This window comes from Aotus nancymaae, unplaced genomic scaffold (assembly GCF_030222135.1).
Source record: "Aotus nancymaae isolate 86718 unplaced genomic scaffold, 86718_ANA_hifiasm-v0.15.2.pri h1tg000007l, whole genome shotgun sequence".
Classification (NCBI taxonomy): Eukaryota; Metazoa; Chordata; class Mammalia; order Primates; family Aotidae; genus Aotus; species Aotus nancymaae.
This window is the reverse complement of record NW_026988418.1, coordinates 4,579,598-4,606,512: the sequence shown is the minus strand read 5'-3', so window position 1 is coordinate 4,606,512 and position 26,915 is coordinate 4,579,598. Positions and strand designations below refer to the sequence as shown.

The following is a 26,915-nucleotide window of genomic DNA, read 5'->3' as shown; positions in this document are numbered from 1 at the left end:
AGTGAGATTCTGTCTCAAAAACAACAACAACAACGACAAAAGTATGTTCTCTGATTGTAAGGGAATTAAATTAAAAAACAATAGTAGAAAGTTACCTGGAAAATCTCCAAATATTTGGAAACTAAGTAACACGTTTTTAAATACTCCATGAGTACTTAGAAACTGAAAGGAACATTATAAAATATTGTCTATGCCGCGGCTCACACCTGTAATCCCAGCACTTTGGGAGGCAGAGTCGGGCGGATCACAAAGTCAGGAGATCGATACCATCCTGGCCAACATGGTGAAATTCCATCTCTACTAAAATACAAAAAAAAGTTGCCAAGTGTAGTGGTGCACACCTGTAGTCCCAGCTACTTGAGAGGCTGAGGCAGGGGAATCGCTTAAACCCAGGAGGTGGAGGTTGCATTGAGCTGAGATCGCACTACTGCACTCCAGCCAGGGCAACAGAGCGAGACTCTGTCTCAAAAAAAAAAAAGAAAATATTTTCAACTGAAAATTAAAGAACATTTCAGAATTCGTGGGATGGTGCTAAAGCAGCTCAATTAATGATCTCAGTTTCTATTTTAGAAAAGTAGGGTGAAAAAAGGAGCAAGTTAATTTCAAATTAAGCAGAGAAAAGCAAATAATAAAGATTAGAGCATAAATCAATGAAATAAAAATAATAGAGAAAAAGCTATTGAAACCAAAAGCTGGTTCTTTGTAAAGATAAATAAAAGTGATAAACCTATAACTAGAGTGATCAAGAATAAAAGAGAGAACACAAATCACCAATATCAGAAATGACAGAGGACTGGGCACAGTGGCTCATACCTGTAATCCCAACACTTTAAGAGGCTGAAGCAGGTGGATCACCTAAGCCCAGGAGTTCAAGACCAGCCTGGGCAACGTAGTGAGAACCCATCTCTTTAAAAAAAAAAATTAGCTGGGCATGGTAGTGCATGCCTGTGGTCTCAGCCACTTGGGAGGCTGAGGTAGAAGGATTGCTTAAGCTCAGGAAGTCAAGGCTGCAGTGAGCTGTGATCACACCACTGTGCTCCAGCCTGGGTGACAGAGTGAGTTCCCGTCTTTAAAAAAAAGAGGAAAAAGAAATCAAAGAGGTGACATCATTTTAGATTCTGCAGATAAAATTAAGGGAGTATTATGAACAAAGGTATGCCTTTAACTGACAACTAAGACGAAATGGCCAACTTTCATGAATGACACAAATTATCAAAGCTCAGTCAAGAAGAGAGAAAACCTGAATGGCACTATTTCTGTTACAGAAATTGAATTTATAGTTAAAAACTTTTCCACAAAAAAAATTCCAGGCCTAGATGCCTTCACTGGTGTTTCAGATATTTAAGGAAAAAATATTACAAATTCTATATAGACTCTTCCAGAAAATTTAACAGAAAAGGATATCTCCTAACTCATTCTATAAAGGCAAACGTTTCTGATCTAAAACCAAGCAAAGATATTGAGATAAAAGAAAACTATGCAGCAGTATCCCACATGAAAATAAATGTAAACATTTTAAGTAAAATTGTAGGACAAAAATCTAACAATATGTAAAAAGAGTAACTCATGACCAAGTGGGGTTAATTCCAGGAATGTAGAGTTGGCTTAAATTTCAAAAATCAGTCAGTGGAATTTACCATATGCATACATGCTAAAGAAAAAATTACTATTATCTCAATAGATGCAGAAAAATCATTTCACAAAATTAAATGTCTGTTTTAAATAAGATCTCTCACCAAACTAGAAATAGACGGGAACTTTCTAAATCCTAAACTCTAAAGGACATTTATTAATAGTCTACAAATAACATCCTACTTAATGGTGAAAGATTAAATGCTTTCCCCTTAAGGTCAGGAACAAGACAAGGATATCTGCTCTTGCCACTTTTATTTAGTATTGTATTACCAATGCAAATGGGTCAGAAGAAGAAATAAAAGATCTGGGTTGAAAGATTAGAACAGTCACCAAGGAAAATGTATACAAGGCAAGTAAGTACATGAATAGAGATGCTCGATACCATTATTTCATTAGGGAAATACAAATTAGAAGTGATTAACAAGCTATCACTACACATTTATTTAAATGGCTCTGATTTTCAAAAGGCTAACCATATTAAATAGTGGCAAGGATATAGAACAAATGGAACTTTGATATGCTGCTGGTTAAAATGCAAAGTGGTTCCACTACTTTGAAAAATAGGCAGAAGAACTTTAACACATTACTGAGCAAAAGAAAGCACCATATAAACTAGGAATTGAGTAATACATTCTTTGCTTGAAAAAAAATTCTTATGCCTCAGTACTAAAACCAGCATTTTACTCAGGGTTTTAAAATAATTCAATAGAAGATACAATGAAACAGAAGCTACCATTTACAATAGCAGCCAAAGGGTGGGTGGGGCAGGGGGAGGAACTAACAAATATGCAAAATTTATATAAAGAAAACTTTAGAAGATGCCTGACCAAAATTTTGATTCATTAAAAAGTGAGTGGACTTTTGTCAAAATTAGGAGCTTCTGCTCTTCAAAAGACACTGGTAAGAGAATGAAAATACAGGCCACAGACTATGAGAAAATAGTTTTACCTTGCTTAATTTAATAATAGGCATATCTTCTGAAAAATGAATTGTTAAGCAATTTCATTGTTGTGCAAACATAGCATATACTTGTACAATCCTGTATAATATAGCCTAGTACACACTGAGGCCTGTAGCCTATTGCTCCTAGGCTACAAAACTGTCCAACATGTTACTATACTGAATACTGTAGGTAGTTGTAACACAATGGTATTTGTGTATATAAACATCTAAAAATAGAAAAGGTACAATAAAAAATATGAAAGATGTATTAAAACTTGTACACCGTATCAGGAGCACTTACCATGAATGGAGCTTGGAGGACTGGAAATTGCTCTGGGTAAGTCAGTGAGTTAAGTGGTTAATGAACGTGAAGGCCTAGGACACTACTGTGTACCACTGTCAACATTATAAACACTGTACACTCAGGCTACACTAAATTTATTTTAAAATTTTTCTTTCTTCAATAAGGAGTTAACCTTAGCTTACTGTAGCTTTTTCACTTTATAAAGTTAAAAATTTTTTAACTTTTTGACTCTCTTGCAGTACTACTTAGCTTAAAACACATTGTACAGCTGTATAAAAATAATTTTTAATTTTTTTTTTAAATTTTGTAAAGCCTTTTGTTAAAAAACTAAGACAAACACATACATTACTCTAGGTCTACACAGACTCAGGATCATCAGTATCACTGTCTTCCACTTCTACTTCTGAGCCTACTGGAAGGTCTTCATTGGCAGTTACATGCATGGATGGAGCTGTAATCTATAACAATGCCTTCTTCTGGAATACCTCCTGAAGGAGCTTGCCTGAAGCTGTTTTTTAGTTAACTTTTATTTTCCTATAAGTAGAAAGAATAAACCCTAAAATAATGATTAAAAATATATAGTAAACACACAAACCACTAATATAGTCATTTGTTATCAAATATGTACTGTACATAATTGTATGTGCTATACTTTTATACAGCTGGCAGTGTAGTAGGTTTTTTTGCACCAGCATAACCACAAATGTGAGTAATGTGTTGCTCTAGAACCTTAAGACAGCTGCGATATCACTAGGATAAGGAATTTTTTTTAGCTCCATTTTAATCTTACAGGACAACAATGTATACAGAGTCTGTTTTTGACCAGACATCATTATGTGGAACTTGACTGTACTTGCAAATCACATAATGGACAGCATTATTTTCCAAATTGATCTGTAGATCCAACACAATCTCTGTCAAAATTCCAGCTGCCTTTTTTGCAGAAATTGACAAATTGGTGCTAAAATTCTTACAAGGGACCCAGAGTAGCCATAGCAATCTTGAAAAGAGAACAAAGGTGGAGGATTCATATTTTCTGATTTCAAAATTTACTACAAATCTACAGTACTTAAGACATCATGGTTCTAGCATGAAGATAGACATAATTCATGAATTAAAATTGAGAGTACAGAAATTGACCCACCAATTTATGGTTGATTGATTTTTGACAAAGCTATCAAGACAGTTCAATGGGATTTTCAACTTGTGCAGGAACAGCTGGATATCCACATTAAAAAAGTGAAGTTGGAACCTCTATACCATATACAAAAATTAATTTCAAGTGGATCATGGACCTAAATGTAAGAGTTAACACTACAAAACTCTTTGAAGAAAATGTAGGAGGAAATTTTCATGACCTTGGATTAGATAACATAACACCAAAATAAATAAGCAACAATAGAAAAAATAGATAACTTGAACTTCATCAAAATTAAAAGTTTTTCGTTTCCACATCATCAAGAAAATAAAAAGCCACACAATGGGAGAAAATATTTGCAAATTATATATCTGATAAAGGACTTGTATCCAGAATATAGTAAGAACACTTAAAATTCAGAAATTAAAAGACAACATGATTTTAAAACGGTATTTGAATAGATAGTTCTCCAAATATATTCAAATGACCAATTAGGCATATAAAAGTTACTCAGTGATCATTAGAGAAATGCTAATCAAAACTGCAATGAGATACATGTCACATTGACTAGATAACTCTAACATCAAAAAGACAATGGCAAGTGTTGGTGAGGAAATAGAAATTGGAACCCTCATACATTGGTGGTGAAATTATGAAATCCTGTAGCTACTTTAGAAGACAGTTCAGAGATTACCCAAAATGTTAAACATAGAGTTACCACATGACCCAGCAATTTTACTCGTAAGTATATACCTAAAAGAATAGAAAACATGTCCACAGGAAAACATACCATAAATGTTCATTACATCATTATTCATAATAGTCAAAAAGAGGAGACAACTCAAATGTCCATCAACTGATGAATAAGTAAGCAAAATGTAGTGTATCCATGCAATAGAATATTATTATTCATGAATGAAAAGGAATGAAGTACTGATACACTCTATGACATGGGTGAAGGAAACTATTCACATATTGGCCACACATTATATAATTCCATGTATATGAAATGTCCAGAATAGGCAAATCCGTGGAAACAGAAAGTAGATTAATACTTTCTAGGAACTGGGCTGAGAGGGTAATTGGGAGTGACTCCATCGGAGTATAGGGTTCATTTTGTGGGGATTATGGAAATGTTATAAAATTAGGGATGATGTTTACACAACTCTGAGAATATTCTAAAAACCAATGAATTATTTACCTTAAAAGGGTTAATTTTCTATTTCACGATTTAAAAGTATACCTACCATATGATCCAGCCATTTCATTCCTAGGTATTTGTGCAAGAGAAAAGAAAGTTTATTTCCCTACAAAAATTTGTACATAAATGTTTCTAGCAGCTCTATTTGTAATCACCGAGAACTAGAAACAACCCAGATGTCCACCAACATCGTATACTACTCAGCAGTAAAAGGAAATGAACTATTGATATGGATGAATATCAGAGTAGTTATGCTGAGTGAAAGAAGCTAGACAGAAAAGAAACTACATCTTCTGTGATTCCATCTAACACTAGAAATTGCAAAGCAATCTACAGTGATAGAAAGTAGATCATTGGTTGCCTGGGTACAGGGGTCCTGGAGGGGCCAGAAGAAGAGATTACAAAAGAGCACATGAAAACTTGAGGGTAATGGCCATGTTGATTGTTTTGATTGTGGTGATGCTTGCACAGGTTTATATGGTGTATATGGTAGCATGAGTATGTACATATATCAAGACTTACTAAAGTGTATAGTTTATTGTATGTCGGTTATATGAATTGATTAGTAAGTTATTGTCAAAATAAGAAAAAATTAACCCCAATAATCTGTGTGGTAGATATACATATCAATATACTGGAATATTCCATGAAGAGATGCTAAGAATATGATAGTTTAATAGAATGTAGTGGTCCTAAAAAGAAAATGTCATACCTGGAAGGGTAGGAAGTTAGACAATTATAGGATGAGAAAACATTTAATTAACTGGCTATGTAAGACATTCTTGTCCTTTTTATTACTGATATGGGTCTATTTGATGCTTCAGTGGAAAGTAATTTTTTCCCCTTCATTTTATCTTTCATTGTTTCTTTTGCATGAAACCTTTCCTAATTATTAGGGAATAATTCAGAGTAGTTGTCAGCTATAACCAATTCGAATCCAAAACATGAATTTTGGGGTTTTACTCTTAATCTGTCTAAATTCTATGCCTTGTTTTTCTCAGTCCTACACACCTCCAAGCAACGACTTCAAGATCAGCATGAAATTGGAAGCACAGGACCCCAGGAACACCACATCCACCTGTATTGCCACAGTAGTTGGACTGACAGGGGCCCGCCTTCGCCTGCGCCTTGATGGCAGTGACAACAAAAATGACTTCTGGCGGCTAGTTGACTCAGCTGAAATCCAGCCTATTGGGAACTGTGAAAAGAATGGGGGTATGCTACAGCCACCTCTGGGTGAGTAAGTCAACGCAACCTCTTTCTAGCCAATTTCTTTTTTAATTTCACTTTAGGTTTCAGGGTACATGTGAAGAACATGCAAGATTGTTTCATGGGTACACAAGTGGCAGTGTGATTTGCTGCCTTCCTCCCCTTCACCTATATGTGGCATTTCTCCCCATGCTATCTCTCCCCAACTCCTCACCCCTCCACTGTCCCTCCCCTATTTCCCCTCAACAGACCCCAGTGTGTAGTGCTCCCCTCCCTGTGTCCATGTGCTCTCATTGTTCAACACCCGCCTATGAGTGAGAATATATAGTGTTTGATTTTGTGTTCTTGTGTCAGTTTGCTGAGAATGATGGTTTCCAGGTTCATCCATGTCCCTACAAAGGACGCGAACTCATCGTTTTTGATGGCTGCATAATATTCCATGGTGTATATGTGCCCCATTTTCCCTGTCCAGTCTATCATCGATGGGCATTTGGGTTGGTTCCAGGTCTTTGTTGTTGTAAACTGTGCTGCAGTGAACATTCGTGTGCATGTGTCCTTATAGTAGAACGATTTATAATCCTTTGGATATATACCCAGTAATGGGATTGCTGGGTCAAATGGAATTTCTATTTCTAGGTCCTTGAGGAATCACCACACTGTCTTCCACAATGGTTGAACTAATTTACACTCCTACTAACAGTGTAAAAGTGTTCCTATTTCTCCACATCCTCTCCAGCATCTGTTGTCTCCAGATTTTTTAATGATCGCTATTCTGACGTGAGATGGTATCTCAATGTAGTTTTGATTTGCATTTCTCTAATGACCAGTGATGATGAGCATTTTTTCACGTGTCTGTTGGCCTCGTGTATGTCTTCTTTTGTAAAGTATCTGTTCATATCCTTCGCCCACTTTTGAGTGGGCTCGTTTGTTTTTTTCTTGTAAATCTGTTTTAGTTCTTTGTAAATTCTGGATATCAGCCCTTTGTCAGATGGGTAAAGTGCAAAAGTTTTTTCCCATTCTGTTGGTTGCTGATTCACTCTAATGACTGTTTCTTTTGCCGTGCAGAAGCTGTGGAGTTTGATTAGGTCCCATTTGTCTATTTTGGCTTTTGTTGCCAATGCTTTTTGTGTTTTGGTCATAAAGTCCTTGCCTACGCCTATGTCCTGAATGGTTTTGCCTAGATTTTCTTCTGGGGTTTTTATGGTGTTAGGTCTTATGTTTAAGTCTTTAATCCCTCTGGAGTTAATTTTAGTGTAAGGTGTCAGGAAGGGGTCCAGTTTCTGCTTTCTGCAGATGGCTAGCCAGTTTTCCCAACACCATTTATTAAACAGGGAATCCTTTCCCCATTGCTTGTTTTTGTCAGGTTTGTCAAAGATCGGATGGTTGTAGATATGTGGTGTTGCCTCCGAGGCCTCTGTTCTGTTCCATTGGTCTATATCTCTGTTTTGGTTCCAGTACCATGCTGTTTTGATTACTGTAGCCTTGTAGTATAGATTGATGTCCAGTAGTGTGATGCCTCCCGCTTTGTTCTTTTTGCTTGGAATTGACTTGGCTATGCGGGCTCTCTTTTGGTTCCATATGAAGTTTAAGGTGGTTTTTTCCAGTTCTGTGAAGAAAGTCATTGGTAGCTTGATGGGGATAGCGTTGAATCTGTAAGTTACTTTGGGCAGTATGGCCATTTTCACGATACTGATTCTTCCTAACCATGGACATGGAATGTTTCTCCATCTGTTTGTGTCCGCTCTTATTTCGTTGAGCAGTGGTTTGTAGTTCTCCTTGAAGAGGTCCTTTACGTTCCTTGTTAGTTGTATTCCTAGGTATTTTATTCTCTTTGTAGTAATTGTGAATGGCAGTTCGTTCTTGATTTGGCTCTCTTTAGGTCTGTTATTGGTGTATAGGAATGCTTGTGATTTTTGCATATTGATGTTGTATCCTGAGACTTTGCTGAAGTTGCTTATCAGTCTCAGGAGATTTTGGCTTGAGACGATGGGGTCTTCTAGATATACAATCATGTCGTCTGCAAATAGAGACAATTTGACCTTCTCCTTTCCTAACTGAATACCCTTTATTTCTTTTTCTTGCCTGATTGCTCTGGCTAGAACTTCCAGTACTATATTGAATAGGAGTGGTGAGAGAGGGCATCCTTGTCTAGTGCCAGATTTCAAAGGGAATGCTTCCAGTTTTTACCCATTCAGTATGATATTGGCTGTTGGTTTGTCGTAAATAGGTTTTATTATTTTGAGATACGTTCCATCAATACCTAGTTTATTGAGGGTTTTTAGCATAAAGGGCTGTTGAATTTTGTCGAAGGCCTTCTCTGCATCAGTTGAGATAATCATGTGGTTTTTGTCTTTGGTTCTGTTTATGTGGTGAATTACGTTTATAGACTTGCGTATGTTGAACCAGCCTTGCATCCCCGGGATGAATCCTACTTGATCATGGTGGATAAGCTTTTTGATGTGCTGTTGCAATTGGCTTGCCAGTCTTTTATTGAAGATTTTTGCATCTATGTTCATCATGGATATTGGCCTGAAGTTTTCTTTTCTTGTTGAGTCTCTGCCGGGTTTTGGTATCAGGATGATGTTGGTCTCATAAAATGATTTGGAAAGGATTCCCTCTTTTTGGATTATTTGGAATAGTTTCAGAAGGAATGGTATCAGCTCCTCTTTGTATGTCTGGTAGAATTCGGCTGTGAACCCATCTGGATCTGGGCTTATTTTGGGTGGTAGGCTCTTAATTGCTGCCTCGACTTCAGACCTTGTTATTGGTCTATTCAGGGTTTCGACTTCTTCCTGGTTTAGGCTTGGGAGGAGGCAAGTGTCCAGGAATTTATCCATTTCTTCCAGGTTTCCTAGTTTATATGCATAGAGTTGTTTGTAATAATCTCTGATGACTGTTTGAATTTCTGTGGAATCTGTGGTGATATCCCCTTTCTCGTTTTTTATTGCATCTATTTGGTTATTCTCTCTTTTCTTTTTTAATCTGGCTAGTTGTCTGTCTATTTTGTTGATCTTTTCAAAAAACCAGCTCCTGGATTTATTGATTTTTCGAAGAGTTTTTTCTGTCTCTATCTCTTTCAGTTCTGCTCTGTTCTTACTTATTTCTTGTTTCCTGCTAGGTTTTGAGTTTTTTTGATCTTGCTCCTCTAGCTCTTTCAATTTTGACAATAGGGTGTCAATTTTAGATCTCTCCTTGCTTCTCATGTGGGTACTTATTGCTATATATTTTCCTCTAGAGACTGCTTTAAATGTGTCCCAGAGATTCTGGTATGTGGTGTCTTCGTTCTCGTTGGTTTCAAAGAACATCTATATTTCTGCCTTCATTTCATTGTTTATTCAGTCAACATTTAAGAGCCAGTTGTTTAGTTTCCATGAAGCTGTGTGGTTCTGAGTTAGTTTCTGAATTCTGAGTTCTAACTTGATTGCACTGTGTTCTGAGAGACTGTTTGTTATGATTTCTGTTCTTTTGCATTTGCTGAGGAGTGATTTACTTCCAATTATGTGGTCGATTTTAGAGTAGGTGTGATGTGGTGCTGAGAAGAATGTATATTCTGTGGATTTGGTGTGGAGAGTTCTGTAAATGTCTATTAGGTTTTCTTGGTCCAGGTCTGAGTTCAAGTCCTGGATATCCTTGTTAATTTTCTGTCTCGTTGATATTGACAATGGGGTAGTCTCCCACTATTATTGTGTGGGAGTCTAAGTCTTTTTGTAAGTCATTAAGAACTTGCCTTATGTATCTGGTTGCTCCTGTATTAGGTGCATATATATTTAGGATTGTTAGCTCTTCTTGTTGCATTGATCCTTTTACCATTATGTAATGTCCTTCTTTGTCTCTTTTGATCTTTGTTGCTTTAAAGTCTATTTTGTCAGAGATGAGAATTGCAACTCCTGCTTTTTTTTGCTCTCCGTTTGCTTGGTAAATCTTCCTCCATCCCTTTATTTTGAGCCTTTGTGTATCCTTGCATGTGAGATGGGTTTCCTGGATACAGCACACTGATGGGTTTTGGCTTTTTATCCAATTTGCCAGTCTGTGTCTTTTGATTGGGGCATTTAGTCCATTTACATTTAGGGTTGGTGTTATTATGTGTGAATTTGATACTGCCATTTTGATGTCTAGCCAATTATTAATAGTTAGCTTCCAAACATTGAACATCCTATTATGGGAAAGATTAGTGTTCCTGCTTATTCCTTATTTTTCTTTATTTTCTTTTTTTTAAATTTTACTTTAAGTTCTGGGGTACATATGCAGATCTTGCAGGATTGTTACGTAGGTATACACAAGCCATGATGGTTTGCTACCTCCTTCCCCCGTCACCTACATTAGGTATTTCTCCTAATGTTATCCCTCCCCAATCTCCCCACCCCTTGCTATCCTAGCCCCTCTGCCGCCCAACAGACCCCACTATGTGATGTTCCCCTCCCTGTGTCGATGTGTTCTCATTGTTCAACACCCACTTATGAATGAGAACATGAGGTGTTTGATTTTCTGTTCTTGTGTCAGTTTGCTGAGAATGATGGTTTCCAGCCTTATCCATGTCCTTGCAAAGGACATGAACTCATCATTTTTTATGGCTGCATAGTATTCCATGTTGTATATGTGCCACATTTTCTTTATCCAGTCTATCATTGCTGGGCATTTGGGTTGGTTCCAAGTCTTTGCTATTGTAAACAGGGCCGCAAGGAACATACGTGTGCATGTGTCTTTATAACAGAATGATTTATAATCCTTTGGGTATATACCTAGTAATGGGATTGCTGGGTCAAAGGGAATTTCTATTTCTAGGTCCTTGAGGAATCACCACACTGTCTTCCACAATGGTTGAACTAATTTACACTCCCACCAACAGTGTAAAAGTGTTCCTATTTCTCTACATCCTCTACAGCATTTGTCTCCAGATTTTTTAACGATCGCCATTCTAATGGGCATGAGGTGGCATCTCAAGTGGTTTTGATTTGCATTTCTCTAATGACCAGTGATGAGCATTTTTTCAGGTTTGTTGACTGCATAAATGTCTTCTTTTGAAAAGTGTCTGTTCATATCCTTTGCCCACTTTTTGATGTTTTTTTTTTTTCTTGTATACTTGTTTTAGTTCTTTGTAGATTCTGGATATTAGCCTTTTGTCAGATGGGTAGATTGCAAAAATTTTTTCCCGTTCTATTGGTTGCTGGTTCACTCTAACGATTGTTTCTCTTGCTGTGCAGAAGCTTTTAAGTTTAATTAGATCCCATTTGTCTATTTTGGCTTTTGTTGCCATTGCTTTTGGTGTTTTAGTCATAAAGTCCTTGCCTATGCCTATGTCCCGAATCGTTTTGCCCAGGTTTGGTTTTCTTCTAGGGTTTTTATGGTCTTAGGTCTTATGTTTAAATCTTTGATCCATCTGGAGTTAATTTTTGTGTAAGGTGTCAGGAATGGGTCCAGTTTCAGCTTTCTGCACATGGCTAACCAGTTTTCCTAACACTATTTATTAAATAGGGAATCCTTTCCCCATTGCTTGTTTTTGTCAGGTTTGTCAAAGATCAGATGGTTGTAGATGTGTGGCATTGCCTCCAAGGCCTCTGTTCTGTTCCATTGGTCTATATCTCTGTTTTGATACCAGTCCCATGCTGTTTTGATACTGTAGCCTTGTGGTATAGTCAGGTAGCATGATGCCTCCAGCTTTGTTCTTTTTGCTTAGGATTGTATTGGTTATGTGGGCTCTTTTCTGGTTCCATATGAAGTTTAAGGTGGTTTTTTTTCCAGTTCTATGAAGAAAGTCATTGGTAGCTTGATGGGGATAGCACTGAATGTGTAAATTACTTTGGGCAGTATGTTATTTATCTGGGTGCTCCTGTACTGGGTGCATATATATTTAGGATAATTAGCTCTTCTTGTTGCATTGATCCTTTTACCATTATTTGTCTCTTTTGATCTTTGTTGGTTTAAAGTCCATTTTATCAGAGACTAGGATTGCAACCCCTGCTTTATTTGCTCTCCATTTACTTGGTAAATCTTCCTCCATCACTTTATTTTAAGTCTCTGTGTGTCTTTGCACATGAGATGGGTATCCTGAATACAGCACACCAATGGGTCTTGACTTTTTATCCAGTTTGCCAGTCTGTGTCTTTTGACTGGGGCCATTAGTCCATTTACATTTAAGGTTAATATTGTTATGTGTGAATTTGATTCTGCCATGTTGATACTAGTTGGTTGTTTTGCCCATTAGTTGATGCAGTTTCTTCATTGTGTCAATGGTCTTTATCATTTGGTACATTTTTGCAGTGGCTGGTACTGGTTGTTCCTTTCCATATTTAGTGCATCCTTCAGGAGCTCTTGTAAGCAGGCCTGGTGGTGACAAAATCTCTCAGCAATTGCTTGCCCATAAAGGATTTTATTTCTCTTTCACTTATGAAGCTTAGTTTGGCTGGATATGAAATTCTGGGTTGAAAGTTCTTTTCTTTAAGGATGTTGAATATTGGCCTCCAGTCTCTTCTGGCTTGTAGGGTTTCTGCAGAGAGATCTGCTGTGAGTGTGATGGGCTTCCCTTTATGGGTAACCCAACCTTTCTCTCTGGCTGCCCTTAGCATTTTTCTTCATTTTAACCCTGTTGAATCTGACGATTATGTGCCTTGGGGTTGCTCTTCTTGAGGAATACCTTTGTGGTGGTCTCTGTATTTCCTGGATTTGAATGTTGGCCTGCCTTGCTAAGTTGGGAAAGTTCTCCTGGATGATATCCTGAAGAGTGTTTTCCAGCTTGAATTTATTCTCCCTGTCACATTCAGGTACACCGATCAAATGTAGATTAGGTCTTTTCAGATAATCCCATATTTCTTGGAGGCTTTGTTAATTTCTTTTCACTTTTTTTTTCTCTAATCTTGCCTTCTCGTTTTACTTCATTGAGTTGATCTTTAATCTCTTATATCCTTTCTTCTGCCTGGTCGATTCAGCTATTAAACTTGTGTATGGTTTGCGAAGTTCTTTTGCTGTGTTTTTCAGCTCCATCAAGTCATTTATGTTCTTCTCTAAGTTGGTTTTTCTAATTAGCATTTTGTCTAATCTTTTTTCAAGGTTCTTAGTTTCTTTGCATTGGGTTAGAACATGTTCCTTTAGCTCAGAGAAGTTTGTTATTACCCACCTTCTGAATCTTTGCATTGGGTTAGAACATGTTCCTTTAGCTCAGAGAAGTTTGTTATTACCCACCTTCTGAAGCCCACTTTTGTCAGTTCATCAAAGTCATTCTCCATCCAGTTTTGTTCCCTTGCTGGTGAGGAGTTGTAATCCCTTGGAGGAGAGGTGTTCTGGTTTTTGGTGATTTCATCCTTTTTGCATTGGTTTCTTCCCATCTTCATGCATTTATCTACCTTTGGTCTTTGAAGTTGATGACTTTTGGATGGTGTCTGTGAGTGGATGTCCTTTCTGTTTATGTTGAAGCTATTTCTTTCTGTTTTTTAGTTTTCCTTCTAATAGGCCCTTCTGCTGCAGGACTGCTGGAGGTCCACTCCAGACCCTGCTTGCCTGGGAATCACCCACAGGGTCTGCAGAACAGCAAAGATTGCTACCTGTTCCTTCATCTGGTAGCTTCATCCCAGAAGGGTACCCGCCAGATGTCAGCCAGAGCTTTTTTGTATGAGGTGTCTCTTTGGATATACAGGGGTCAGGGAGCTGCTTGAGGAGGCAGTCTGTCCCTTATCAGAGCTTAAGCGCTGTACTGGGAGCGCCGTTGCTCCCTTCAGAGCTGCTAGGAAGGTATGTTCAAGTCTGCTGCAGTAGAACTCACAACTGCCCCTTTCCCAGGTGCTCTGTCCCAGGAAGGTGGGGCTTAATTTATATGTCCCTGACATGCTACTGCCTTTTTTCAGAGATGCCCTCCCTAGCAAGAAGGGAGTCTAGTCATATTCCGCCTGCAGAGGCATTGCTGAGCTGCTGTGGGCTCTGCCCAGCTGCTGTGTAAACTTCCTTGAGATTTTGTTTACACAGGTAAGGTTAGAAGTACCTCGGTAATGGTGGACTGCCTCAGTAATGGTGGACTGCCTCTGTAATGGGGGACTGCCTCAGTAATGGCGGACGCCCTTCCCCCCCGAGCTCAACCATCCCAGGTCAAGCTCAAACTGCTATGCTGGCTGCAAAACTCTCAAGCCAGCAGGTTTCTGTTTGCTGGTCTTTGTTGAGGTGGGACCTCCCGAGCCAGATCACTTGGCTTCATGCCTTCAGCCCCCTTTTTTTCAAGGAAATGGGTAGCTCTGTCTCTCAGGTGTTCCAGGTGCCAGTTAAAACGGCTGCCTAGATTTGTGCCAGAAACCCGTGGTGCTTGTCGGCCCAGCAGGAATCTCCTGGTCTGTGGGTTGTAAAGACTGCGGGGGAAGTGCAGTATGTGAACCAGAGTGCCAGAGTGGCCGGAAGAGTCCCTGATGGTCTCCATTGGGTAGAGGAAGGGTCCTCTGGCCTGTTGCACTTCCCAGGTGAGGCAGTGCTCCACCCTGCCTTGGTTTGCCCTCCTTGTGCTACACCCACTGTCCAACCAGTCCCATTGAAGTGAACCTGGTACCTCGGTTGGAAATGCAATGATCACTTGCCTTCTGTGTCGCTCTCTCTGGGTACTGCACTCCAGAGCTGTTCCTATTCGGCCATCTTCCCTCCATTACTTCCTTATTTTTGTTATAGTCTCCCAAAAGGCCCAACCAAAATGAAGCAAGCTGCAGAATTCGGACATTTTGGACATCTCCATCTCTACATTAGCTTATGATATCCAGCCTTCTCCCAAATTCTTCCTAAGAAACCACACTGTTTGTTCTCCTTGGCCAGTGCCCATTTACCTGAGAGAGAGAATGGAAGGAGGTCTTGCCATTTGAATCTATCTCAAAAAGTATAAAGCTTTCACCAAATCCTGTGATAATGACAAGAAGTGAGAGAAAATCTCCCAGTAGGAAACATGACTGTTATAAGGATCTCTTATCTCCTTTTCACTAATTGTCACCCGATCCTTGGAGTTTTCTCACTTTGAATCCATTTTTACATAAAATTTATTTTTTTAATTTAAACTGTTAATCCCACTAGGTCTTTCTTTCCAGATCAGATTCTCCTCCAGCTTTTGCCTCAATAAATCTGAGGGATTCAGCCCTTGTTATCAGTTACTGTCAAGCACTATTACAGTGAGTCTCAATTGGGGACCAAGAGGGTTAGATTATAGACTTTGGCTATATTCCTCTCAGGAAGCTGTGCCAGATTGAGAATTAGAGGGCATGTATCATTTGAAAGAGCTCCCTAGGTACTTATTTAATGTTTTCCCCCATTAAAAAAAAATTTGTATTATAAAATTTCAAACATATAAAAAGGTAGAGAAAAATAGCACAGTGAATGCTCGTGTAACCTTCATTGTTGAAGTCAATCTAGTTTTATCTATACTTGTATACACTTTCTGTCCCTACCTCCAATTGTTAAACATAGCATCATTTGGTCATCAAAGTTTTTAAGTATGTCTCTCTCATGGGCAAGAATGTCTTAACCATACTATTTATCACATATAAATAAGCCAGTGATAATTTCTTAATATAAACAAATATTTTAATGTGTTTAAATTTTCCAGATTGTGTGTCTCTTTCTCTCTTTTTCATCAGTTTTTTCGGATCACAATCTAACTAGAATCCACACATTGCAGTTAGTTGATATGTCCTTTAAGTTTTTTAAAATCTATGAGTTCTCCTCTGCTCTCATTTTTTTCTTGCAGTTTACTTGTTAAAAAAAAAACTTAAGTTGGCCAGGCACAGTGGCTCATGTCTGTAATCTTTGGGAGGTTGACTTTGGGAGGTCCAGGGAGGCAGATTGTGAGGTCAGAAGATCAATACCATCCTGGCCAACATGGTGAAACCCCATCTCTACTAAAAACACAAAAATTAGCTCAGCATGGTGGCCCGCACCTGTAGTCCCAACTACTTGGCAGGCTGAGGCAGGAGAATCACTCGAACCCAGGAGGCGGAGGTTGCAGTGAGCCGAGATTGCGCCACTGGACTTCAGCCTGGTGACAGGGTGAGACTCCGTCTCAAAAAAAAAACAAAAAAACACACATTTATCTTTTAAATTTCCTAAAATTACATTTTGTTGATTGTATCCCTGTGGTATCATTTAACATTTTTTTCTGTCCTCTAGTTCCTAGAAATTGATAGCTAAACCTAGAGACTTGATCAGATTCAGGTTCAGTTTTTTCCTAAGAATATTTCATAGGTGGTGATATTTATTTCTATCAAGAAGCATATAGTCTGGTTGTCTCTTGTTTTATAACGTAATATAATGTAGCAGCCATTGCTGCTTATAGTCTAGATCAGGGTTGACAAATTTTCTTGACAGGACAGATAGTGAATATTTTAGGCTTTACAGATTCTACATTCTCTGTTATAAATACTTAGCTTTGTCTTTCTGCTGAGGCAGCTGTTGACAATACATAAACAAATATGGCTGTGTTCTAATACAATTTTGTTTACAAAAACAGGTGGTCAGCCTGCTGACTATAGTTTGCTGCCTCCTGATGTAGATCTATAATTCATATGGTTATAAAATGGAAAAATTTAATCCTGCCATTCTGTCTACATAAATTAATGGAATATCTGTTAAAATAAACTTTTATCAACTGTTTAGTTATTTTGAGATACACAGGAAAGACAGTTTAAATGCGTGATTTATCCTTTTATTTACCAATTTTCAGTGAATTGGTTTATTAGCATCCTCCAAGATGTTTAAGGAGGATTTTGTTGTTATTGCTTAATATCATAAGCTCAAAAATTCATACATATTTGTTGTGTTTCACTCTATCACACCAGTTGTCCTTATTGATACTTGAATTATCCCATCTTTTGCCAGAAGGAAACTTACTATCAAGTTGTCTCCTAACTTTTTTCATATACTATTTGATACTATTTGATATCTCTCTTGGATTTTTTGAAATTTCAACATGTTCCAGGTTCATCTTATATATTTCCTGCCCCAAATATGAAATCAGCTAGTTCTTCTAGGTTCCTGGGCTCCTTTTATTGATAAGTGGTATTTAGAGACCATAATCAGAACACTAGAGTGCTCAATGCTACTAGGTTGGTCATCCTTTGTAGTCTTTTTGGTACAGAAATGTAGTAACTACCTTTTTAAAAAATATGTTGCCATAAAACATCATTGGTTCGTACTAATATTATTTACTAGGGGACAGAGGTGTTTTTACCAACTTCATCTCTACTGCCTTAAATTTGTATCTCCTTTGTACCACAACAAAACCCTAGTTTTCCATGTTAACACAATAACTCATTTGCTTTATCCCATAACATTCATTTAGCAGGCTCAGAATAACAATACCAACACTACCACCAGTTTAGTTATTGATAGGGTTTGAGTTATTTACATTTTTTTCCTTATGTGTTATAAGGATGTTTAGATTAGTTCTACCTAAGTGGCGTTACCACCAACTTGATAACTAAGGTTCATTTGCTTCATTTTATTTTTTATTTTATGGAATTGCTTTTTAAAATTTAACTTTACATTATAAATACATTACGTGTGTGTGTGTGTGTGTGTGTGTGTGTGTGTATAATTCTGAAAAGTCAAGCCTATAAAACAAAGTATATTCCAAGTATACTCAGAGAAATCCCTTTCACCTTGTTCTTTCCTTCTGCCATAGGTAACCACTTTTTTTAATCCTATAGTTTATCCTTCAGTTTTTAATGTAGGGGTGTGTGTGCATGTGTGTGTGTGTGTGTGTGTTTGTGTCTATTCTCTTTAGTGAGATGTCCTAAAGATGACATTGCAATAATGTAGGGATGCTCTTCATTCCATCTTACACTGCACTGTATTATTGTTGCACTACTTTATGAATCACTATTTAGAAGCGTTTGAGAGGCTATTAAAAAATACAAGTTCTCAGGAAAATAGTGACCAGGTAAGTCAGATATTTCCAAAAATTCTCCAGAAACCCACAGATAAAAAAGGAAAACAATCCACTCATAACTCATGCCTAAATATAACTAGGAGCCAAGAATACCACAAATATCAGTTACTTGTTAATGGGGATATAAAAATCTGAAACCAGCAGAGCCAGTACCAGACTATACCATAATGAAGAATTCATGTAGGTGGAAACTGTATAAAAAAGAGTGAGTGTAATCCCAGCACTTTGGGAGGCCGAGGCGGGTGGATCACGAGGTCAAGAGATCGAGACCATCCTGGTCAACATGATGAAACCCCGTCTCTACTAAAATACAAAAAATTAGCTGGGCATGGTGACACGTGCCTGTAATCCCAGTTACTCGGGAGGCTGAGGCAGGAGAATTGCCTGAACCCAGGAGGCGGAAGTTGCGGTGAGCTGAGATCGCGCCATTGCACTCTAGCCTGAGTAACAAGAGCGAAACTCCGTCTCAAAAAAAAAAAAGAGTGAGAACAGTGGGAGCCTAACACAGCTATAATGGCCCCCAGAAAGAGATAGCCCCACCCAGAATGGGAAATGCTGAAAACAAGGCTAAGACCTTGCGGATGAGAGTACACACTACTAGAACTGGAAAGGAGAGTTGAAGTTGAAAGTGGACTGTAGATGGCAGTCCTGAGAAGAAAACTTCCTTTGTGGAAGAGGAATAGTTAACGTTGAAGGGAAAAAAAGACAGCAAGGGGTAGAATTTAGGGTTACAGAGAATAAAAGGCATACCACTCTTCTCATTGTATCTTAAACAGGTCCATCTAATAAAGAAATTATATTTCACTATGCCAACTCATTACCCAAGTTCCCTGCCAATAGAACCTTTTGTTTTTTGCTCGTCTGGGAAAATTTAAGACATGTAAAAATGGCCAAGAAATAGCACTCAACATTTATAAAAGGCTTCTATATGAAGAAAAACATAAGATGAGGATAAGCTACTGAAAATGTTTCCAAAACCAATGACTAATCAGAGGAAACCTATTGTGTAGCAACTCAAGTTAAACAAGTCTTAGCAGACATGAAAAAAATACCTTGAATCATAGGTTGTAAAAGCCAAGCTAGAAATGCACAGTAGACAAGAAGATGTGAAAATAGAATTGTCCAAACAAAAAAAAGGCAAAATTGTCTCAGTTGAAGACTGAATTCCAAGGTGAACAACACAATAGACTCAACTGAAAATGTAATAAGGAACATTAAGGAGGGAAATAAGAAGCCAAGAGAATAAAAATAAATATTAGAAGAGTTTAAAAAGTATCTCAAAGGAATTGTTAGATATAGAAGATAATCGACAAAAATCCAATATGTGTATGTGTGTATGCATGTATAACTGGAGCCCCTAAAGAAGATAAACAGTGGAACAGAACTAACACTTAAGAAAACTTTCCAAAAATTAAAGCAGACCTGTACCTTTAAGAAAATTTATTCTAAACTTCTGGCAAAAAAAGCCAAGTCTTTTTACAAGATGAAGAAAGTCAAGTTTGCAGCTGTTTTTCAGGTATTGAGATTGTACTGAAATAGTTTTTGGCATGCAGAACTCAGGGAATAATATAACTCCAAGCCCACTCTGAGAAATAAATTAATTAGAGAAAGCTCTTCATCGAAGCAAGGGATGATCAATCTAAGACAAAAACAAAGCGAGGGACAAGAGTAGAATAGTGTGTGTGTGTATGTGTGTGTGTGTCTGAGTCCAGTGAAGAGAGAAACAACACAGTAATTTGAACATACAAAGTTTAATATAATTGTTAACTGTAACAGAGGATTGGAGTAATAAGGGATCAGTTAGTAAAGGAAAGAAAACTCTAAAGAATATAGGAGTAGCAATCATAAAGAAAAGCCAGACCCTGAAGCTGAGATAAAGTGCCCAAGAAAGAGCCTCTCCTCCCCCATCCTCAGGGCTGAGGTACAGGGCTATGCTCTCTCAATGATAGAGAAATCATTCTGGTGCTATGTTGGTGGAACTTGCTAGAAACTCCCTCTGTGGTGCTCAGGAAAGCTGTTCATTGAGAGGTATCTATCTACAGGAACTCTACTATGCCACTCAAAGTGGGGATAAGGATGCTGCTGCTGCTGGCACTGGTTATTACTGACTGCTATGCGCTGTAGGAAACCAGCACTGGAGAAGACAGGAAGGCTGCAGGAACCTGTCAAGCAAATAAAACTGTAAACAGGAAGCAAACCCATTTGTTTCTGTAATGTTTTCAGATGAGATCCAAGGATATCACTTAAAGCTGATAAACCAAATAATAGAATCATAAGTAAGGAAAGGGGGAATTAAGAACATTATGAAATGTATCAGTAATAAAAGTAACTACTAAAACAGAGATCCAAAACTTTCTAAATGCCAAAAGAACAAAAAGATCAAGAAACAGATTACGTAGAGAAAGAGATGAGCTAAATATGGAAATCACGGGAAACAAAACATAATGTGACAAATGTATAGTTTATATTAATAAATGTAAATTGATTTAACTCATTTATTAAAAGAAAAACGTTTTCAGATTAGTGCTCAAAGTAAAACCCAACTCTCTGCTGTATACAGGAGACATGTATAAAGTAAAATGAGGCTGGGAGCAATGGCTCCCTGTAATCCCAGCACTTTAGGCGGCCAAGGTGGGCAGACCACCTGAGGTCAGGAGTTGAAGACCAGCCTGGCCAACATGGTGAAACCCCATCTCTACTAAAAATACAAAAATAAACCAGGTATGGTGGCACATGACTGTAATCCGAGCTACCCAGGAGGTTAAGGCAGGATCATTGCTTGAACCCGGGAGGAGGTTGCAGTGAGCCAAGATCATGCCACTGCACTCCAGTCTGGGTGAAAAGAGCTGGACACCATCTCAAAAGTAAATAAATTAATTAAATAAGGTGAATCAGGAAGGCTAAAAATAAAAGGATAATCAAGGGTAAACCAAGGAAATGCAAACAGTATAATATCAGCTGATGTTAAACAAGATAAAATTCAGGCCGAGATGCATTAAACAAGACAAAGACACTACTTTATAATTCCTTTTCTTTTTTTCTTTCTCTTTTTCTTTTCTTTTTTTTTTTTTTTTTTGAGACAGAGTTCACTCTTGTTACCCAGGCTGGAGTGCAATGGCGCGATCTCGGCTCACCGCAACCTCCGCCCCCTGGGTTCAGGCAATTCTCCTGCCTCTGCCTCCCGAGTAGCTGGGATTACAGGCACCTGCTACCATGCCCAGCTAATTTTTTGTACTTTTAGTAAAGACAGAATTTCAGTATGTTGGTCAGGCTAGTCTTGAACTCCTGACCTCAGGTAAGCCACTGTGCCTGGCCTACTTTATAATTCTTAAAGGTGCAATTCACAATATAAAGGTCATAGTTATAATATTTTAGTACCAAGTACAACAAAACATCTGTCTTCATAAAGTGGAATCATGGGAGATGCAAAGAGATGCAGACAGACATACTAATGAAGGCTTAACACACCTCTTTCAAGGTAAGACAGGTCAAGAGGACAAAAAGTAAAAGTATAAAAGGCTTTAATAACAGATCTTGTGTGTGTGTGTGTATGTACACATGTCAAACTTTACATCCTTATAAATGATCTGCCTTGAAATTTAAAAATCTAAATAGCTCTTAGTTGAAAAGGGGAAATATAACAAAATTTGAAAAATTTCTAAAACACAATGATAATAAACATCATACATCAGAATTTTGAGATATAATTAAAGCAGTACTTAGAAGAAAATGCATAATCTTAAATATTTGACATCAGTAAAAACAAAAGGAAAATAGGATTTAAATTCCCAATTCAAAGAGCTAGAAAAAGAATTACAAAGCAAGAAGGAAAAAAGATAAATTAATGAGGTAGAAACAGAAAAGCAGTAGTTTAAAGTTAATTCAAAGTACTGGTTCTGGCCAGGCATAGTAGTTCATGCCTGTATCTCAGAACTTTGCAAGGCCAAGGCAAGAGGATCACTTCAGTCTAAGCGTTCAAGACCAGCCTGGGTTACATAGCAAGACAAAGTGTTTTTAAAACTTAGCCCAGTATAGTGGCATATGCCTGTTGTCCTAGCTTTTAGGAGACTAAGGCAGAAGGATTGCTTGAGCCCAGGAGTTCGAGGTTGCACTCCAGCCTGGGCCACAGGGTAAGATACTGTCTAAAAAAAAAATAAAAGTACTGTCCTTTGGGGGAAAAAATATCCATGAAATAGACAAACTACTAGTTAGCATAATAAAGAAAAAAGGAGAGTAAGCACAAATACAGAAAATAAGAAATGACAAAGGGAAAATAACTATGCAAATACGTTTAAAAAGTTAGGTTGAAGTGGGAAAATACTACTTGTCAGAATTAACTTCAATAGCTTTACAGTATTTAAATAGATATAGAAAAATAACCAGGCATGGTGACTCGCCTGTGATCCCAGCACTTTTGGAGTCCGAGGCAGGCAGATTGCTTGATCTTAGAAGTTTGAGACCAGCCTAGGCAACATGGCAGAACTCCATCTCTACAAAAAAAAAAAAGACAAAATTAGCTAGGCATGGTGGCTCATGCCTATAGTCCCAGCTACTTGGGAGGCTGAGGTGGAAGGATCACTTGAGCCTGGGAGGTGGAGATTGCAGTAAGCTGAGTTCGCACCACTACACTCCAGCCTGAGTGAAAGAGCATGATCCTGACTTTAAAAAAAAAAAAACATACTAAAGTTTTCAAGGGACTGTACCTACAGTCAGCACAACGTGCAGATTATTTCACAGGGAAATTACCAAACCTTAAGGAGCAGATAATCTTAGTGCTACTTGACCTGTAGTTCAGCAGTACACAGCAGAACTTTCTGTGATGGTGGAAATATTTTGTATTTGTTCTATTCAGTATGACCTTCATCAGCCACATACAGCAAGGGAGTGAGCACTTGAAATAGCTACTGTGACTAAGGAACTGAATTTTAAATTTTATTTAATTGTAACTTAAAATACCTTGTGTTACTCCATTCTCATACTGCTATAAGGACATACCAGAGACTGGGTAATTTATAAAGACGAGGTTTTATTGACTCACAGTTCAGCATGGCTCGGGAGGCCTCAGGAAACTTATGATCATGGTGGAAAGGGAAGTAAACATGTCCTTCTTTACAGGGTAGCAGGAAAGAGAAGAATGAGAGCTGAGGAAAGGGGGAAGCCCCTGATAAAACCATCAGATCTCATGGGAACTTACTATCACAAGAATAGCATAGAGGAAACTGCCTGCATGATTTACTTACCTCCCACTGGGTCCCTACCCCCACACTTGGGGATTATTGGAACTACAATTCAAGATGAGATTTGGGTGGGGACACAGCAAAAACCTGTCAGGCCTGATGTGGCTAGTGGCTATTGTACTTAACAGTGTCATTCTAAATCACAGAAAAAGAAAAGCATCTGAATTGTTTTTATGAGACAAACAGAACTTTGATGCCTAAACCTGATTTATACACATGTACACACACATACAGATGTATAATCTCATGTATGAATACCATTATAAATATCCTAAATAAAATATTAGGAATTAGAATTTAACATATTTAAAATAATTCATCAAGATATAATAGTAGGTTGGATTTTGGGAAGAATGAAAAGATTTAACTTTAGAAAAATCATTCAGAGCTCTTTTCCCAGTCTATGAAACAGGAAAAAAAAAATAGAAAAATCATTCATAGAATTCAACCTATTAAAATAGCTAAGGAATAAAATCATATGAGCTTTGACAAAATTCAGCACACTACTGGCAAAAAAATAAATAATAAACCAGAAAATGGGTACTATATACTTAACTTGGAAAGAAGTATATTAAACTCAGTACTAAAGTCAACATTTTACTTAATGGTTTAATATAACTTGATAGAAGATATATGGAAAACAAGCTCCCATTTACAATAGCAAGTAAGGGGTGAGGGAAAACTAACAAATGTGCAAAACTTATATAGGGAAAACTTTAAAACACCTGACCGAAAAGCATGATTAAAAAATAAGTCATAAAATGGACTTTGTCAAAATTAAGAACTTCTGCTCTTCAATAGACCCTGGAAAGAGAATGAAAATACAGCTTACAGAGTTGGAGAAAATATTTGCAAATCATTTAATTAACAGTAATATTCTCCAAATTGATCTGTAGATGCAATGCAATCCCTATCAAAATCCCAATTGCCTTTTTTGTAGAAATTGACAAATTGGCCGTAAAATTCTCATAAGGGACCCAGAATAGTCATAGCAATCTTCAAAAGGGAAAACAAAGGTGGAGGACTCACATTTTCTGATTTCAAAACTTACTACAAAACTCTAGTACTCAAGACATTGTGGTGCTGGCATGAACACAGACATATAGATCTGTGAATTAGAATTGAGAGTACAGAAATGAATCCACCAATTTATGATCAACTGATTTTTCACAAGGTAGTCATTGGAATTTTCAACAACTAGTGCAGGAACATCTGGATATCCACATAGACAAAGGTGAAGGTGGACACTACCTCTATACTATATACAAAAATTAATTTCAAGTGCATCATGGACCTAAATGTAAGAGCTAAAACCAGAAAACTCTTTGAAGAAAACATAGAAGGAAATCTTTATGACCTTGTATTATACAACACCAAAAACATAAACAGCAAAAGAAAAAATAGATAATTAAGCTTCATCAAAATTAAAAATTGTTTGTGTTTCTAAGAACATCATCAAGGAAGTTAAAAGATAGCCACACAATGGGAAAAAATAGGCAAATCTGTGTAAGCAGAAAGTAGATTTGTGGTTTATAGCATCCAACTTGAAGGGGGGATGGGGAGTGGCTGCTAATAGGTATTGGGTCTCTTTGGAGGAGTGATGAAAATATTTTAAAATTAGACAAAGTAATGTTTGCACACTTTGTGTATTCACAGAATATTAAAAGCCATCGAACTATATACTTAAGAGTAAAGTTTATAGTATGTGAATTGTATCTCAGTGAAGCTAATTTTTTATATTTACATATCTTAATTCAGTTAATGCTAGAAAAATGACATACACATGCAAAAGAATGAAGCTGGACCTTAACCTTACTCTATATACGATAATTAACCCAAAATGTATTAGAGGCCTGAATGTGGGGGCTAAATCCATAAAATTCTTAAAAGAAAAGCCTTATGACATTGGATTTGAATATGACACTAAAAGCACAGGCAACAAAAGAAAAAAATGAGTAAATTAGACTACATCAAAATTCAAAACTATGTCAGTAGTGAAAAGGCAGCCCACAGAATTGGAAAAAATCATTCACAAAACATATATCTGATAAGGGATTAATATTCAAAAAATATTTTTAAAAACTACAACTATGTTATTCAAGGTTTATGATATTTAAAAAATTAAAACTCCTAAACCTCAACAACAAAAAACCCATTTCAAAAATGAGCAAAGGACTTGAATAGATTTTTCTCCAAAAAGATATACAAATGGCCAATAAGCATATGAAAATATGTCCACAATCACTAATAATTAGGGAACTACAAATCAAAACCACATTGAGATGACACTTCACACTCATTAGGATGGGGATTAGGAAGAAAACAGAAGATAACAAGTGTTGGTGAGGATATGGAGAAGTGGGAACATCCATTTTTGATAGGAATGTAAAATGGGAGTTTCTCAGAAAGTTAAAATACCATGCACCTATAGTACCAACTATCTGGAAGGCTGAGGCAGGAGGATTGCTTGAGCCCAGGAGTTCAAGGCCAGCCTGGGCAACATAGTGAGACCCCACCTCTTTTCTTAAAAGGTAAAAGTAGAATTACATGATTTAGCAGTTCCATTTCTGGGTATATACTTAGAAGGACTGAAAGCAGGGACTTGGGCAGACATTTGAATACCCATGTTTAGCAGCATTAGTCACAATAGCCAAAAGATAGAAGCCACCCAAGTGTCCATTGATGGAAGAATGGATAAAGAAAATGTCACATATACAGAAAGAGAGAGGGGGCTGGGGAAGAGAGAGAGATGCAATGGGAATATTATTCAGCCTTAAAGAGGAAGGAAATTCTAACACATACTACAATATAGGTGAATCTTGAAAACATGCTAAGTGAAATAAGCCAGTTATAAAAGCACAAATATTGTATAATTTCACTTAGATGAGATATCTAGAGAAGTCAAATGTATTGAGACAGGAAATACAATGGTAGTTACTAGCATCTCGGGGAGGAAGAAATGGGGAGGTTAATAATAGGTACAGTTTCAGTTGGAGAGAATGAAAATGTTCTGGAGATGGATGGTGGTGATAGTGCCCAGTAATGCAAATGGACTTAATGTCATAGAACTGTACAATTTAAAATGATTAAAACTGTAAATTTTATATATATTTTACCACCATAAAAAAATTACCAGGCATGAAAACAAGCAAGAGAAAAGCTAACCAATTACAATTAGAATCCAGAAATCACACAGATTGTAGAATTAATAGACAAGGACATTAAAGCAGTTGTTTATACTGTTTATGTTCACGAAAACAGAGGAAATTTTGAGCATCAGGAGTAGAGAAATGTGGGATTTAGATTTAAAAGAACCAAATTGAACTTTAGTGGTGGAAGATACAATATAA

At 37.3% G+C, this 26,915-nt stretch overlaps 1 protein-coding gene across 19 annotated transcripts in view; it reads left to right on the top strand.

Moving 5' to 3' along the window:
* The window catches only part of SCMH1 (Scm polycomb group protein homolog 1), a 235,999-nt gene that overhangs the window by 78,010 nt on the left and 131,074 nt on the right, over nucleotides 1-26,915 (top strand). For all 19 annotated transcript variants that reach the window (XR_002478986.2, XM_021673376.2, XM_021673368.2 and 16 more), the window contains one exon: nucleotides 6,222-6,456. Coding sequence is in view for 18 of the 19 variants with exons in the window: in XM_021673376.2 (XP_021529051.1) it covers nucleotides 6,222-6,456 (235 nt within the window). In the remaining variant the exon portion in view is untranslated. The remainder of the gene's footprint in view (nucleotides 1-6,221; nucleotides 6,457-26,915) is intronic.